Source organism: Myxocyprinus asiaticus, chromosome 46 (assembly GCF_019703515.2).
Source record: "Myxocyprinus asiaticus isolate MX2 ecotype Aquarium Trade chromosome 46, UBuf_Myxa_2, whole genome shotgun sequence".
In the NCBI taxonomy this organism is placed as follows: domain Eukaryota; kingdom Metazoa; phylum Chordata; class Actinopteri; order Cypriniformes; family Catostomidae; genus Myxocyprinus; species Myxocyprinus asiaticus.
In genome coordinates this window covers 4,403,967-4,418,656 of record NC_059389.1, presented here as the reverse complement: position 1 = coordinate 4,418,656, position 14,690 = coordinate 4,403,967, and the positions used below count along the sequence as shown (strand labels likewise).

Below are 14,690 nucleotides of genomic sequence, written 5' to 3'. Positions count from 1 at the left end.
AATTAGTCCCTGCAGGAAATGCTGCTCCTGTGAGAGGAAGCAGTCAGGTTTGTGTTCTGTGTCAATGAGGTCTGCAGCACAAGTCTGGAATTGACAAGAAATTAATTTCTACAGCCACCAATGATGTCATCGGAAGTCATTTTTAGACAGAGTCTGCACTACTGCATACTTCATAAAGACTAATCTCAATACTCAATACTCCAGAGAGAAGGAGTAAGATCTTATGTGCAATATCTATTTCAAATGTCACTCATTGAGAAGGACAGGACTTCTAGTGCAAGGCTAACTGTACAGATATCTGCTGGGTGTCATTAGTTCTACATTAAAGCCCTCAAGGTTAGTCATCAAATCTGAGATTACAACTAGATTTAGACGCCCGTGTCGATGTTGCAGTATTGACTTTTCCATTGCACGACAACTATGGAACATTTAGGCTACATTTAAACAAAGTTTCCACATTAGTGTATGAACGTGATGTTGTTATGTCTCATGCAGTACATGTAAAGTTTGTTTTCAACTGCACATGTTGTGCAGGGGGGGACAACAAACCAAATAAGCGAAGCAAATAAAAGTTGAAAACACAACACAACTGCTCGGGAGAAGCAGAGTTCTGGTAGAAACCTGACCAGGCATGTGATGTCCAGAGCACTTTGGGACAAATAAGAACAGCATTTTTATAAATATTTATTTTCTGATAATTGTGTTGTGTCTTAATTTTGTTGTGTTGTGGCTTACTTCTGTTGCATTGTGACTTATTTCTGTTGTGTTGTGGCTATCTATTGTGCTGTGATTTATTTCTGTTATTTCTATTCCTTCTACTCAATTCCGACAAAACGGAGGTACTAATTATTGGACCAAAAACATCTAAAAATAAGCCGCTAAAATATAATTTGACTCTCGATGGATGTACTGTCACGTCGTCTTCTACAGTGAAGAACTTAAGTGTTTTATTTGATACCAATCTGTCTTTTGAAAATAACATTTCCAATGTTTTTAGAACAGCATTCTTCCACCTCAGAAATATTGCTAAATTACGACACAAATGCCGAAAAACTAATTCATGCGTTCATGACCTCAAGACTAGATTATTGTAATGCATTACTGGGAGGATGTCCAGCAAGTTCAATAAATAAACTTCAATTGATTCAAAATGCAGCTGCCAGAGTTCTGACTAGAACCAAGAAATATGATCATATTAGCCCTCATCGTTACATTGGATACCTGTTCAATTTCGTATTTATTTTCAAATTTTGTTAACTACATACAAAGATTTGAATGGTCTAGCTCCACAATGCTTAAGTGACCTTCTGACATGCTATATTCAGTCACGTTCATTACGATCACAAAATTCTGGCTTGTTCATAGATCCTAGAATATCAAAATCCACAAAAGGAGGTAGATCCTTTTTATATTTGGCTCCTAAACTATGGAACAGTCTCCCTAACACTGTTCAGGATGCAGACACACTCACTCAGTTTAAGTCTAGACTAAAGATTCATTTATTTAGCCAGGCATACACCTAATTTATCCATCAACTCACAATTAGGCTGCTTTAGTTAGGTCTGCCAGAACCAGAAACATCCATCATGACCTAGAACTCTGCATAAAATTGAATGGCATCTATGCTAACCTCGGTCTCAACCTCGGGACTCCTATCCTGAGGTCACCAGAACCGGCTGGATCCAGATCCATTCCTGCTTGGTATTGGACTCCAGTGCTATGTGTCTCTGAGTGATGACGACTAAATGCAGCAGGTGCCAGCCAGACATCACTTCAATCTATTACAATGGACTTCAGAGGATGAACTGATGCCATCTCCAACCATATGACATGGGATACTTCATATGCCATTGTCTGAACCTTAGACCTCACCGAAATTACCGGCCGGTTGAACTGCGATTCACCGAACTGCGACTTGCACTATACATAACTACTATTGGCATTATATTCATGATGTTAGTCAGAGGGGAACTGGCCCCCACAGTGAGTCTGGTTTCTCTCAAGGTTATTTTTCTCCATTAACCAACATCTTATTGGAGTTTTGTGTTCCTTGCCACAGTCACCTTCAGCTTGCTCACTGGGGTTCTACATACAATTATTATTTAATTATTTAATTTTTAAACACAATTCACAATCGTATTTTATCAAACTACACAATGATGACTCTAAGACTTTATAGATATTACAGTTTCATTTTCTGTTAATGCATGATTTTCTGTAAAGCTGCTTTGAAATGATGTGTGTTGTGAAAGGTGCTATACAAATACAAATGACTTGACTTGTTATGACTTATTTCTGTTGTGTTGTGGCTATCTATTGTGTTGTGGCTTATTTCTGTTGTGCTGTGACTTATTTCTGTTGTGTTGTGGCTATCTATTGTGTTGTGGCTTATTTGTGTTATGTTGAGGCTATCTATTGTGTTGTGACTTATTTCTGTTGTGTTGTGACTTATTTGTGTTATGTTGAGGCTATCTATTGTGTTGTGACTTATTTCTGTTGTGTTGTGACTTATTTGTGTTATGTTGTGGCTATCTATTGTGTTGTGACTTATTTCTGTTGTGTTGTGACTTATTTGTGTTATGTTGTGGCTATCTATTGTGTTTTGACTTATTTCTGCTGTGTTGTGGCTATCTATTGTGTTGTGGCTTATTTGTCTTATGTTGTGGCTATCTATTGTGTTGTGAATTATTTCTGTTGTGTTGTGCCTATCTATTGTGTTGTGTCTTAATTTTGTTGTGTTATGGCAAAATTTCATAGTTTTGTGTCTTATTTTTGTTGTGTTGTGACCAGGGTATGAAATTAACTTTTTTGTCCATATACTGTGTGTGTGTGTGTGTGTGTGTGTGTGTGTGTGTGTATATATATATATATATATATATATATATATATATATATATATATATATATGTAATGTTGTTTTAGAATATAACATATGACAATATAACATAACACCATAGGCTATTATTATTATTATCATAATGATAATTTTGCAACATACAAATGGAGGCCAAAGAGTAGACAAGCACAGAAGAGAAACTTCTTGTTCAAGAAACATTTCTGATGCTCTACTGAATTATGACACATATGACAGTACAACAGTAGTTCCAATGTTGTTGCATGTCATTTGCGTATGTATCCTGATATGGTCTGAGATCATATACAGTGCTCATAGATGACACTATTCTTGCAAACTCTTCTGAGATTTCTGACAGTGAAGAAATAGTGAGAACTCATTATATGCGCGCTCCGGGAGACTCGAAGCGCCAATGACCCCCTGAATACACAGTGAATCAGACACATGTATTGAAGGCTTTTCTTTCGTCTGTTCTTCAAAATATCATCAAAATGACCTTTCTTTATGTGCCTTTTCTTTAGGCATCTTTATGTGCTATATTTGAACATATGAGATTTGAGAGCTATGACGGAGGGGAAACAACATTTCAGCCGTTCTAACTTTTTTGAGTTTCAAGGAAGAAAGAAAAGCACACGGGTTTGGAATAACATGAGGGTGAGCAAATGGTGAAAAAAATTTCATGTGTGTGTGTAAAAACTGTAGGCGGTTCTAGGTTCTAATTACACATTCCAACCGCTAGAAGTCGCCACTTTGACATGCAACTCATCCGCTGTTTGGAGGCGTGAGTGGCGTGCGCAATGAGTGAACACACACAGGGACAGGGGAGTTTTTTGCGGGACAGGGGAGAGATTTATGGTCGGTCACCCATCCATTCACTGGTCTCTCGTTGTGTTTCTTCACGGTGCCCGTTGAGGCAAGTAGGCTGCTGTGCGTGCGAACCGGGCTACATAGGCGGGGCAGGTGAAATCAGCTGGGAGCACGGGATGGTGACCGAGCAGCCCCACCTGCGGAGTCTCATCTGCGCCACCGGTGCATAAATTGGCTGTTATGCAACAAGCGGATAATAACGCAAGGCGCCAGTCAGTGTTCCACTAAGTGCAACGGGTACCAGGTGCATCTTCAAAACTCAAAGGAGTCTTGAAGAACACATAAAAAGGCTTGCGTTACGCGTTTAAAAAACGCGTTTTATCCAAATGTTCAAGCGCTTCCCATTTCGTACCACTCAGACCTCCATGATCCAAACTTAATTGGCACGGAGCAATGTCTTAGAATATCAAAGCATTGAACAAAAGTATCTATGTGCATGCACAAACACACAATAACAGCTCCAAATCATTCTCTACCCCAACCTACCCCACCCGCGGGGCAATGTCTCAAAGCACGTCACCGCGAGTGTGTGAGGAAGGAGAGGGAGACGGAGAGAAACCTGCTTGCGCGTAATTCTGGGAGGACTCTCCGCCGAGCAACGAGACAATAAACACGCGCGGACCCGCAAGAGTTTTCCCCTGTGGAGTAACAATCACCAGTGAAATCACGTCACCCCTTCAGGCCAGGAGTCCATCATCATCCATTTGCAGCCATGTATCTGAACAGGGAAGAGGACCACGGCAAAGGTGAGTGGCTTTTATTTATATTTGCATGAAACTTGTAGGAGTATTTTCTCATGGCGGGACCTTGGAGTGGTCCTGATGACACGGGCTGGTCTGGTGGCATGGCACAAGAAGGTTTTGGGATGTAAACTTGGAGGCTGGCACGGGGTCAGCGCCCCTTTGCCCCCATCGTTTTATAAACGCGCGCGCACTAATGACTGTGTGACATTGTCATGCGCTCTCCAGATTGCCAACAAGCAGAGATCCTCTTCATTTGCATTGCTGTATATTGTTGTGCATTTGATGCATAAACTTTCAATTTGAGGTCCCATGCGTCTTGCACGAAGGTTTGTTGTTGCACATTAATATTTGGTACTGAATTGCAGTCGGAACTACTTGTTGTGCGCGACCTGCCGATCGTTTCGTCCTTGATGCATCCTTACACCAAAATATTTGAGAGAGGACAAATGACTAAAACACAAGGTCACAGCATCTATATCAGTGGCTCTCATCGTTACGCATCATCCACGCGATATTAGACGTGAATGTTGGTGTTACTGTGTCTGAATTCTGATTTTTGTGGGCGTTTTTGATGGGGTATCGTGAAGGTATGGGTGGCAGTTTTATGTGTCATTTCTCCCACGTGTTCCCGAAGCGTGATTCCCCGCGAATTCACGGGGTGTCCACTACAATTTTCCCCGGTGTCTCTCCCACGGTAAATGGATTCGCTTCGGGGTTCCGCCGCACGCAGGTGATTGTAATTACGAGTGGGAAAACGTTCGGGTTACGCCAGCAACACCTGCTGCTTTACCAAGAGCCAGAAAGAAAAGGTTTAAAATGATGTTTGATATGCGGTAATAGAAAAGACTGTGTGGGTTTGTAAAGGGAAGGAGGTAACGAACAGGCCTGACAAATATGAGGGTACTATGAAGTGTAGAAAACAAATTCAGGTAAAAAAAAAAAAAAAACTTATTTAAATGTGATTTTTACACTTTGTGAGGCATTAACAGTACCTAAAAATGAAATTCTGCAAACACAGACGAACTTAATAGCTACACAGTTGACTTCCTAGTACATCTATTGTTCTTAAAAACAGCCCAGCTACATCATTTGACTCCCGGAATGTTCTGGGAAGGCTAGCTAGTTAGGAAGTGGTTCCCAAAAATAACCAACCTTGAACATTTTGTGTTTATGCCGGGAAGATGAATATAATGACAGTTAAGTAATTCATAATTAGGCATTATTTACTAGTTAAGCAGTGTTGAGTAACTCTAAAAAAAAGTAATTAATTACTAATTACATCTACAGTGTAATTAGATTACTGTACTAATTACTCTTTCTGAAAAGTAATTGCATTACTTATTACTAATTACTTTCTAAAACCCTGATCGACCTCGACCAGATGAAAAATACAAGGATAGACATGAAACTGTTCTTTTAATTCTTTCAAATAAATCATATAAAATCAAATAAATGATTCATGAGCTGGCCAAAGAATTTAAGGGGGCAGCGTTAAATTAGAAAACATATATTTTAACATTAAACGTTAAATTTAGATTTTAAATTCACTATTCTTTTATATAGAATTGTTCTAGAGTCTATACAGTATTTAACACAGTTACATCAGAAGTAACTGTAATTACTTCTGATGTAACTGATGTACCACAGTGACTGCTCGAATTTCAGCCTGCCTGGCAGACATCTCGGGCTATATGAAGGAACACCACCTGCAACTCAGCCCAGCCAAGACTGAACTCCTTGTCTTTCCAGCCAACCCTGCTGTTGAACACAGCATCACTGTGCAGCTGGGTGCAACTACAGTAACGCCTTCCAAAACGGCCAGAAATCTAGGGGTAACCATCGACAACAGACTCAATTTCACAGACCACATCACAAAGACCACAAGATCATGTAGATTTACACTCTACAATATCAGGAAGATAAGACCCTTCCTCTCTGAACATGCCACACAACTGCTTGTCCAGTCACTTGTCATAACTAGACTGGACTACTGTAACGCTCTCATTGCAGGCCTCCCTGGACGTAAAATTAGACCCCTGCAAATGGTCCAGAATGCAGCAGCATGGCTGGTCTTTAATGAACCAAAGAGAGCGCATGTTACACCACTCCTTGTCTCTCTCCACTGGCTGCCGGTTGATGCACGTATCAAATTCAAGGCTCTGATGCTGGCATACAGGACAGTCACTGGGTCTGCTCCAGCATACCTAAAATAATTTATGTAGAGCTACGCGCCCACTAGAAGCCTGCGGTCGGCTAAGGAACGTCGCCTTGTTGTACCAACACAGAGAGGCACCAAAACACTTTTCCGGACTTTCAGCTTCATCTCTTCATCTCTGATCTTTGAAGACTCTGTCTTCAAAAAACGACTAAAAACACATCTTTTCCATGAGCACTTAACCAGTCACTAAAAAAAATAAATAAAAAAATTACTTGTTGCACTTTAATCTGTTTTGAATACTATTGATGCTAGTGAAACTTTGTAGTATGGCAGTTTTTGTACCACTGTCTCCTTAAGATGATTCACTTTTGTTTTTCCTCTTTTGTAAGTCGCTTTGGATAAAAGCATCTGCCAAATGAATAAATGTAAATGTAATTAAATTACTGAAAAAGTAATTTAATTACTTAGTAATGCATTACACCCAACACCGTAATTAAGACATTACTTAGTACCTTTATGAACCTTTTTTCGATGTCGCCAAGAGAGGGTTCAGTCAGAAATGTCATCCCGAGAAGGTTCAACACTCTCAGGTTCACTCAGACTCACCTTCATCCCAGTTATTGAAAGCACTTGGACATGTAAGGGAGAGTGTTTGTTGATAATGTAATTGATTGGGGTTTAATTGATGAAGTATTTAGGCAGGTCCTTGATGGTTTGTTGGTCGCTCGGGCTGCACACTCTAAATTCTTCGCGCCTTTCAAGGTGGAGGCGGGAAGCGTAGTATCGATCGTGAGCTGAAGGCTCTTTTCCCCTCAGATACTCCTTTGTGTTTACTATTTTTAGTAGCTACTTTAATATAGTCAGTATTTGTGATTTACGACCGTATTTACTATCAGGTGATATCATAGGTTACCTGTCCACCTGTTCTTTGCCTTTACAGTATTTAAGCATTTTCTGTTTTTAAATATACATTTCCTAATTTTCCATTATTTCCTTCATCACAAATAAAAGCCTATTCTTTCTCACAAAAAGTACCATGGTATTACAAAGATTTTTTTTTTTAGACATTGTCCGTGGTAATGTCATGTTTTTGACGTACTATGGTAAAATCATGGTATTTTTTGAAGTACCTTGAAATACCATGAAAATGTCAAAAATATATGAATATAATAATCATTCAGTAGTACCATAGTATTACCCTGGTAAAACCACAGTGCTTTACATTGCTAAACTTGTTCTTCACTCCTCTTCACTTTCTCTCATCTCTGCTCCCTCACTTCACCCTGTCATCTCTGCTGCTTCCTCTCTGACCTCATCATCCTCTAAATAGAACTGACACTTTCTATATTAGTACTTTCACTTCATTTCCTTTCATATTATTGTAATGTTATTTTACAATATTTTGTGATTAATATTTAGTAACTTACAGCAGTAATGTGGCAGAACCATGGTACAATGATGGTACCAAGATAGTAATACCATGGATCTGAATGGTTACCACTGTAACCTACTGTACACATCCATAAAATGGTAATACCATGGTACTTTTTTGAAAGTGATTAGTCTAAAGACTTATTCGTTTAAACGAAAACAGCTCCTTCAGTTTATGACAGCCCTGATAGCACACGCACATTACCCAGATGTTTATTTTATGTCTGCGTTTACATATGGAAGACGTACTGTATTTTTAAGGTTGCAGTGTATAATGGGGCGAAGTCTCTCTCATTTTGGAGTATTTTTTTGCAGTGTATAATGGGGCGAAGACTCTCACCTTTCTGTTCACTTCAATCCATGCATTAAGCATGTGCGCTCGAGGGATGAGCGTCCCGTGACAGAGTGTGCATCAGCCGGGTGTAGTTTCAATCTCTTCCCCCTTAGATCGGGACATTCATGCAACTCATAGAAGAGGTGCTGACCGCACAGAGAAATGCCAGTTTCAGAGTTTGTAGTTATTTACATGACCTGCTTCCATATTATTTGAACTGTATTAAAGCTATAACGCATTAAATATAACTGCATTAAAGATGTAACGCCGGGGTGTTTCCTTTAAAGACGCTCGACATGCAAATTTTGCTTCAGCGGAGCGGCAGCTCCAGCTCCACTTATTCCACAACAAGAGAGCTTCTGTATTTACTTATTTTGTATTTTTGTATAATTCCCTCATATTTTGTGATCTGCATCACCTGAAGTTGTGAAAGTTTAGAGTTTATCTGGACTGTGATCTGTGTAATTCTTTCTCTCCTCAGTCAGGCGTGAACTGCAGTGCTGCTCTCGCATGTCATCATTAGAGTTAAATGTGATCTCATGTTACGTTAAATGAGATCAAACGACTAGTCGACAATGAAAATTTCTGTCGACAATTTTTTGTCAATGTTGTCGATAACGTTGATTAATCGTTTCAGCCCTAATATCAATAAGTATGTTTCTGATGTCAAAAAGACATTCATGAGATGTCTTTGAGACATTTATGATTTAGAATGTTTGTAAATCTGATACTTTTGAGATGTTTAGCAGATGTTAATTAGATTGTGATGCTTTATAGGTGAAAGATCTAAAACAGACATCTCGGATATGTACGTGTGCTATCTGAGAGGATTCTACGAAAGATATATCGGCTATCTTACACTATCTTTCTATTAGGAAGACTCGCAGATTTGAATAAAGTTTTAGATTACATTTATTTGATGAATATAAAACAGAAATGTAATGTCTCTCTTTGGCGTAAGCCCCGTCTGGCGGTCCGAAGAAGTTGTACTTGGAACCGTCATATCCTGCCGGAGATAGGAGGCAGGGGCGAGGAGCCTACCCCTTGCAGGACGGGACTCAACTTGTGGTGGTGGGGTGGTGGAGGTTGCCGTGTTAGCACACTGAAACAGCAATGTGATAGATTGTGAGCAGGCTTATAAAGCAATGGCTTACATGTGATTAGCGAGGAGTTACCTAGCTAATGGTGCGATGATGTACAGCTGCTAGTCTTCCTGCCAGAACAATGCTGTGCTTACATACACTGCAAGTGTGCAACATCAGAAATGCGGTAGAATTTGAGTATTTTTTTCATTTTTTTTTTTTTTTATTAACTTACACTACAATATTGTATATAGGTTTGGACCTTTTATCAGACCTGTTACTCGTCTGAGGCAACGCCAATTTGATGATTCCAGGAGCGAATTCCCAGTGGCATTTTTGTCCCCTCCAAGGGCAAAAGGGGACGCCACTCAAAGGGTTCATTTCAAACGAAAGTGAGAAAATGAATCCTTTCTCGAAGGGGCCTTCCACAAGAGTGTTAGCGAAGGGTAAATTCATACAGTAATGGTGCCATGTTCCTTTCAGAGTATCTACTTCAAACTCTTTGCCCTTCGGGGCACAGGGATGTTCACTTTCGATTGGAATTTTCACCAAGGCATCTCTTCCTCCCCTAATTTTCTTTAATGCATCCACGATTTACAAGGAAATCTTACATTGACACATTATTACTGTAATTGTGAGATGATTAAGAGGTTTACATTGTTTTATTTAATAATTTTATGTTTATTATTAAAATGTCCCCCCTTTTTCTGCATGACCGTAAGGACACCTTTAGATTTGTGGACGAAAGGGGCTAGCGCCCCTGCTGCCCCTTCTGTGCATGCCACTTATGTGTTCCCACAAATTTTTTTGACTGCAGTCTGCAGTTCTGTTTGTACAGCACATATCAGCCGCACTTAGTCTCAAAATTCAGTTGTGACTTCCATAAATTTATCCCAAAATAACTTCTGTCATTGAACGCAGTTGTTGCTCTCTTTCATAATCAAATTATGTTTGAATAGAGCAGTATTTCTCACTCCAAACAGGGGTCTGCTAATTGATTAAATACACCAAAAGTGTTGTTTACTATGTCTTTAATGAGAGAAAATAACTTGAGGAACAGACTGTAGAGATGCCAAGTGCAATCTGGAGCCTCATCCCCTCTCCCACTTTGTCGATGAGACATATTTAACTTTCATGCCTATTACTCTTCTTTTAATGATGAAAATGCAAATGTGATTTTGAGAGGAGCTCAATGTACTAGGTGTAATGGACTTATTCTGTACAATTTCTATACATAAATACACACAAATGCATAAGGCCCGAAACATACTGCATGCAAGTACTTAAATGTAAATGCTTTTAGCGAAGCATGCTCAATTTCATGCGTTATTGCGTTCTGAAATGTGTCAGACCACAATTCACAAGTATGCCACAAGGGGCGCTATAACATACAATAGCGTTACTGTCTTCTGTGGTCAGTTTTCTCTTTCAGATCAACTACTGTCATGGCAGAGCAACAGTTTAAACATAATCTTGCATGGAAAGTTAAAGTCAGCTTGCTGTTTGTAGCTAGTTATCTCAATAATAACACATTGAAATATTGAGGTATTGAGATTTATCCATGCTACAGTAATGCAAGAATGCACGCAAAGTATGTACAATGAAACTGCACACTTGCAATCCATTGACGGAGCATTTGCATCGCAGTACAGTCATCGATAGATGTGGCCACTCATGTTTAATAGGCCTGTGTGTGTGTGCGTGTGTGTGCATGCGTGTGTGTGATTATTCTGGGGGACAGATTGCGGGTGATGTGAGAAGAAATTGACCAAACAGAGAAAACATTGTGTATGTGTGTGTGTGTGTGTAAATATGGACGTGTCACTGAGGGACAGAAGATGACAGGAGGGGTATAATGTGAAGAAATAATTGACAGTTCATGTATTATTCCTCATAGTCTGAAAGAGAGAGAGATTGAGAGACACATAGACAAACAGAGAGAGTAAAATAAAAAGAGACTGTCCTTGCTGAATGGTTTTTGAAACGCTCTCTGTCCACACTGCCGTTTTCAAATGTTTTCCAAAAGTTGCTTGTTCACATTAAAATGTATGAAAACTCTTAAATCCACTTACTGCGCATGCGAAAAATCACTGTTCCATGTACGGTCTGGAACGCAATTGTACTTGTGTTCCGTCATTGGACAGCAATTCTGAGTAAACTTCCCGTCACCTTTGAAGGAATGTAATGTGAAGGTTGTACAAAGTAAACATTTATCTTTAACAGTGCTATCAAAGTGGATAGCAGGTGACTCCAGCCAGGTCTGCAAAGCAACCAAATTGGTCCGGTTGCTAGGGAGGGTAGAGTCACACGGGGTAACCTCCTCGTGGTCCCTATAATGTGGTTCTCGCTCTCTGTGGGGCACGTGGTGAGTTGTGTGTGGATGCCGCGGAGAATAGCGTGAAGCCTCCACACGCACTAGGTCTCCGTGGTAACGCGCTCAACAAGCCACATGATAAGATGCGCGGATTGACGGTCTCAGACGCGGAGACAACTGAGATTTGTCCTCCGCCACCTGGATTGAGGCGAGTCACTACGCCACCACGAGGACTTAGAGTGCATTGGGAATTGGGCATTCCAAATTGGGGAGAAAAAAAAAAGTGGATAGCAGGCACAACAACGCCGCTTCAACATGGGCCACCATCTTGATTGTTTTGGGTGAATGGATCACATGACTGCATCACATGACAACAAATACATAATCGTTTCTCCTGTCCAGACTACAACGCGAAGACAGCATTTTAAAATGTTTCCACCTGGGAGAGCATTTTCAAAAAACTCTAAAACATATAAGTGTGGACATGGCCTAAGGGACAAGACAACTAGTGTTTTTAGCTGATGTTTATAATTTTTCCAACCTAGTCTCATATAAGCATGTTACTACACTTACATTTTTGGAAAACAATTTTTAAGTGGCTTGTTGTATGTAAGTATTGCAGCAGTTTCCTGGTAAAATGGCCACTAGAGGCGCTACAACATTGACTTCACTTTCACACAAAACATGAATAAAACGTCAGATTATCAATTCATAAAAACGTACTTTTCGCCCTGTTCCTTCTCACAATACTATCTTATGACATCAGAACACTTCCACTCTAGCGCAGGAGTTTTAAGGCGATATATTTTAAAGTTGGCATTACATAACTAACTACATTTACAAACTTGTTCAAGTGCAATCAAATTGTGCAGTAGCTCAACTGAGACGAAACGTGAGCTGAAAGTGTCATAGAAGCACCAAAAAATGACGTGCCTTTTTCCTCTCACATTTGCTTTTTAATACAAAAATACAGAATCAAACCAATTACACATATAGTGCATACTGAATAAGACATTTATTTATAGCACATGTGAAGCGCTTTTACCTTGAAGTTGCACCAGAGATTATTTAGCAGAGACGGGCCACTTCTCTTAAAATGAATGGCAGAAATTAGAACGCCCAACTGCAGCCAACAGTCAACGAATGTAGTTTGGAAGTCCCGCCTTACAGGTAAAAGAGCCAATCACCTTTTAGATACAGACATTGCCTGTCAATCAACTCGAGAACGCGCATGCGCATTAGCTATAAAAGCTGGGAAAATTGAATTTTTTTTAGCCTAATCTGTGGTAAAGAAGCACCATTTATGATACCAGTGTTGTCAGATTTTACTGCTGATTTGAAATATGTTCTTTGATCGTAATCTTGACCAGCAGTTTAGGAGATTTTGGTCTTTCACCATTCAAGTAGATAGGAGCTGCACTGTCAGTGGACTCACTTGCTAGAAAGACTTTGGTTGCACTCACGCGCTCATGCGGATCCAGCGCGATCAGCAATCTCCTGACAGTTTAAAAGGCCTGGTTCATGATTTGTGAATCAGAGGAACTTTTGGTCCTGATCCCAAAGTTTTTGATTCTGTGTGATAGAATCCGTACTTCAGAGGAAGATATTAGATGAGCGCTCGACGGGAAGAAAACGCTGGGTTTTCGTGAGGTTCGTGAATTACATCTGTTTAAATGAGATATTTGCCTTCTATCATTAGAAAAGTTACAGGGAACTGTTGAGGAGAGACTGTTAGAATACGTGCTTCAGAGGAAGATTTATGAGCGTTTCACAGGATGCTGGATCTGCTGAAGTTGTGTTAGGCTACATCTGTTTAAATGAGATATGCGCATATTTGCAGACTGTATATTAGTTTTATTGATATTTACCTTTTTATCATTAGACAAGACAGTTAAAAGTTACAGGGAACTGTTGAGGAGAGAGCGGGAGAATGAAACAGGCGAGCACTTTAACATTATGAGCTCGAACATGTCTGCTGCAGCTTTGACATGCGGACCGTTTAAATGACACTGTGGTGCACACCGGTCTATTGTTGTAGAAACATGATGGCACGTAACAACAAAACGAACCGTGACTGGTTGTTTACATGTCTCTGTCGCTTCACATGCAAGCAGGTGATTTTCGGCACCCTCAAGAAACAAATCGGCCAAACAGGAAAATTTAGCGGCCGATGCCGATAATTTAAAAAAAGTCGTCCGACTTATTGGCCTCTGCGATATATCGGTCAACCACTACAACACAGTGGACATTTCACCTTGGAACTGCTGCAATGTGTGTAATAAATTACATAATATTATTTTTTATGAGATCAGTTTGGATTATTTTTGCAATAACGTTTGTTGACGCTAATGATGCAGAATTTGCACACGGTTAACTGTTTTCTCCAGAAATGACAACAAACCAGATCTATGAATTTTTGCTCAATTTTGTCAAATGCTGAGCTTAAATTTTATCAAGATATAGAAAAAAGGTCAACAAAGACTAAATGAATTGTAAGTTTCAATAAAGTACTTATACAGTGTTGGTAAACTTACGAGTCACAAGAATGATTCATTCACTTGTTCAGAGTCATTCACAACTGAAACACCACTAATACAGTAGATACCCATAAATTATGTCTTAACATCCATCCAGAGAACTACAGAGCCATTGTCTGTCCTTGGATTTACTTCCAGGTTCGAAAGCCACTGAAAACCTTCGAAAAGCCTGATAGAAGATGGCCACAGATCCCTTTGAGAGTCGGTCCTTTGACCTGTCATTCCTTAGAATATTTCTCACTGGATCTGAGCTCAGATGGAATGGGAGAGTAATTGGAAACCAGTACCAAGCTGTTATACAGGGGATAAGTGAGAGGGAAGAGCATTGATTTTAAGCTCTGTTGGATTCTACCCTGCTCTAATAAGAAAC

The 14,690-nt window shown here is 39.8% G+C and overlaps 1 protein-coding gene across 1 annotated transcript in view; it reads left to right on the top strand.

Annotated features, from left to right (window-relative positions):
* The first annotated feature begins 4,318 nt into the window (after positions 1 to 4,318).
* Positions 4,319 to 14,690, top strand: part of syt7a (synaptotagmin VIIa) — a 144,293-nt gene continuing 133,921 nt past the window's right edge. Inside the window, exon 1 of the mRNA XM_051689313.1 lies at positions 4,319 to 4,467. Coding sequence (XP_051545273.1) covers positions 4,434 to 4,467 — 34 coding nt within the window. The 5' untranslated portion in view covers positions 4,319 to 4,433. The remainder of the gene's footprint in view (positions 4,468 to 14,690) is intronic.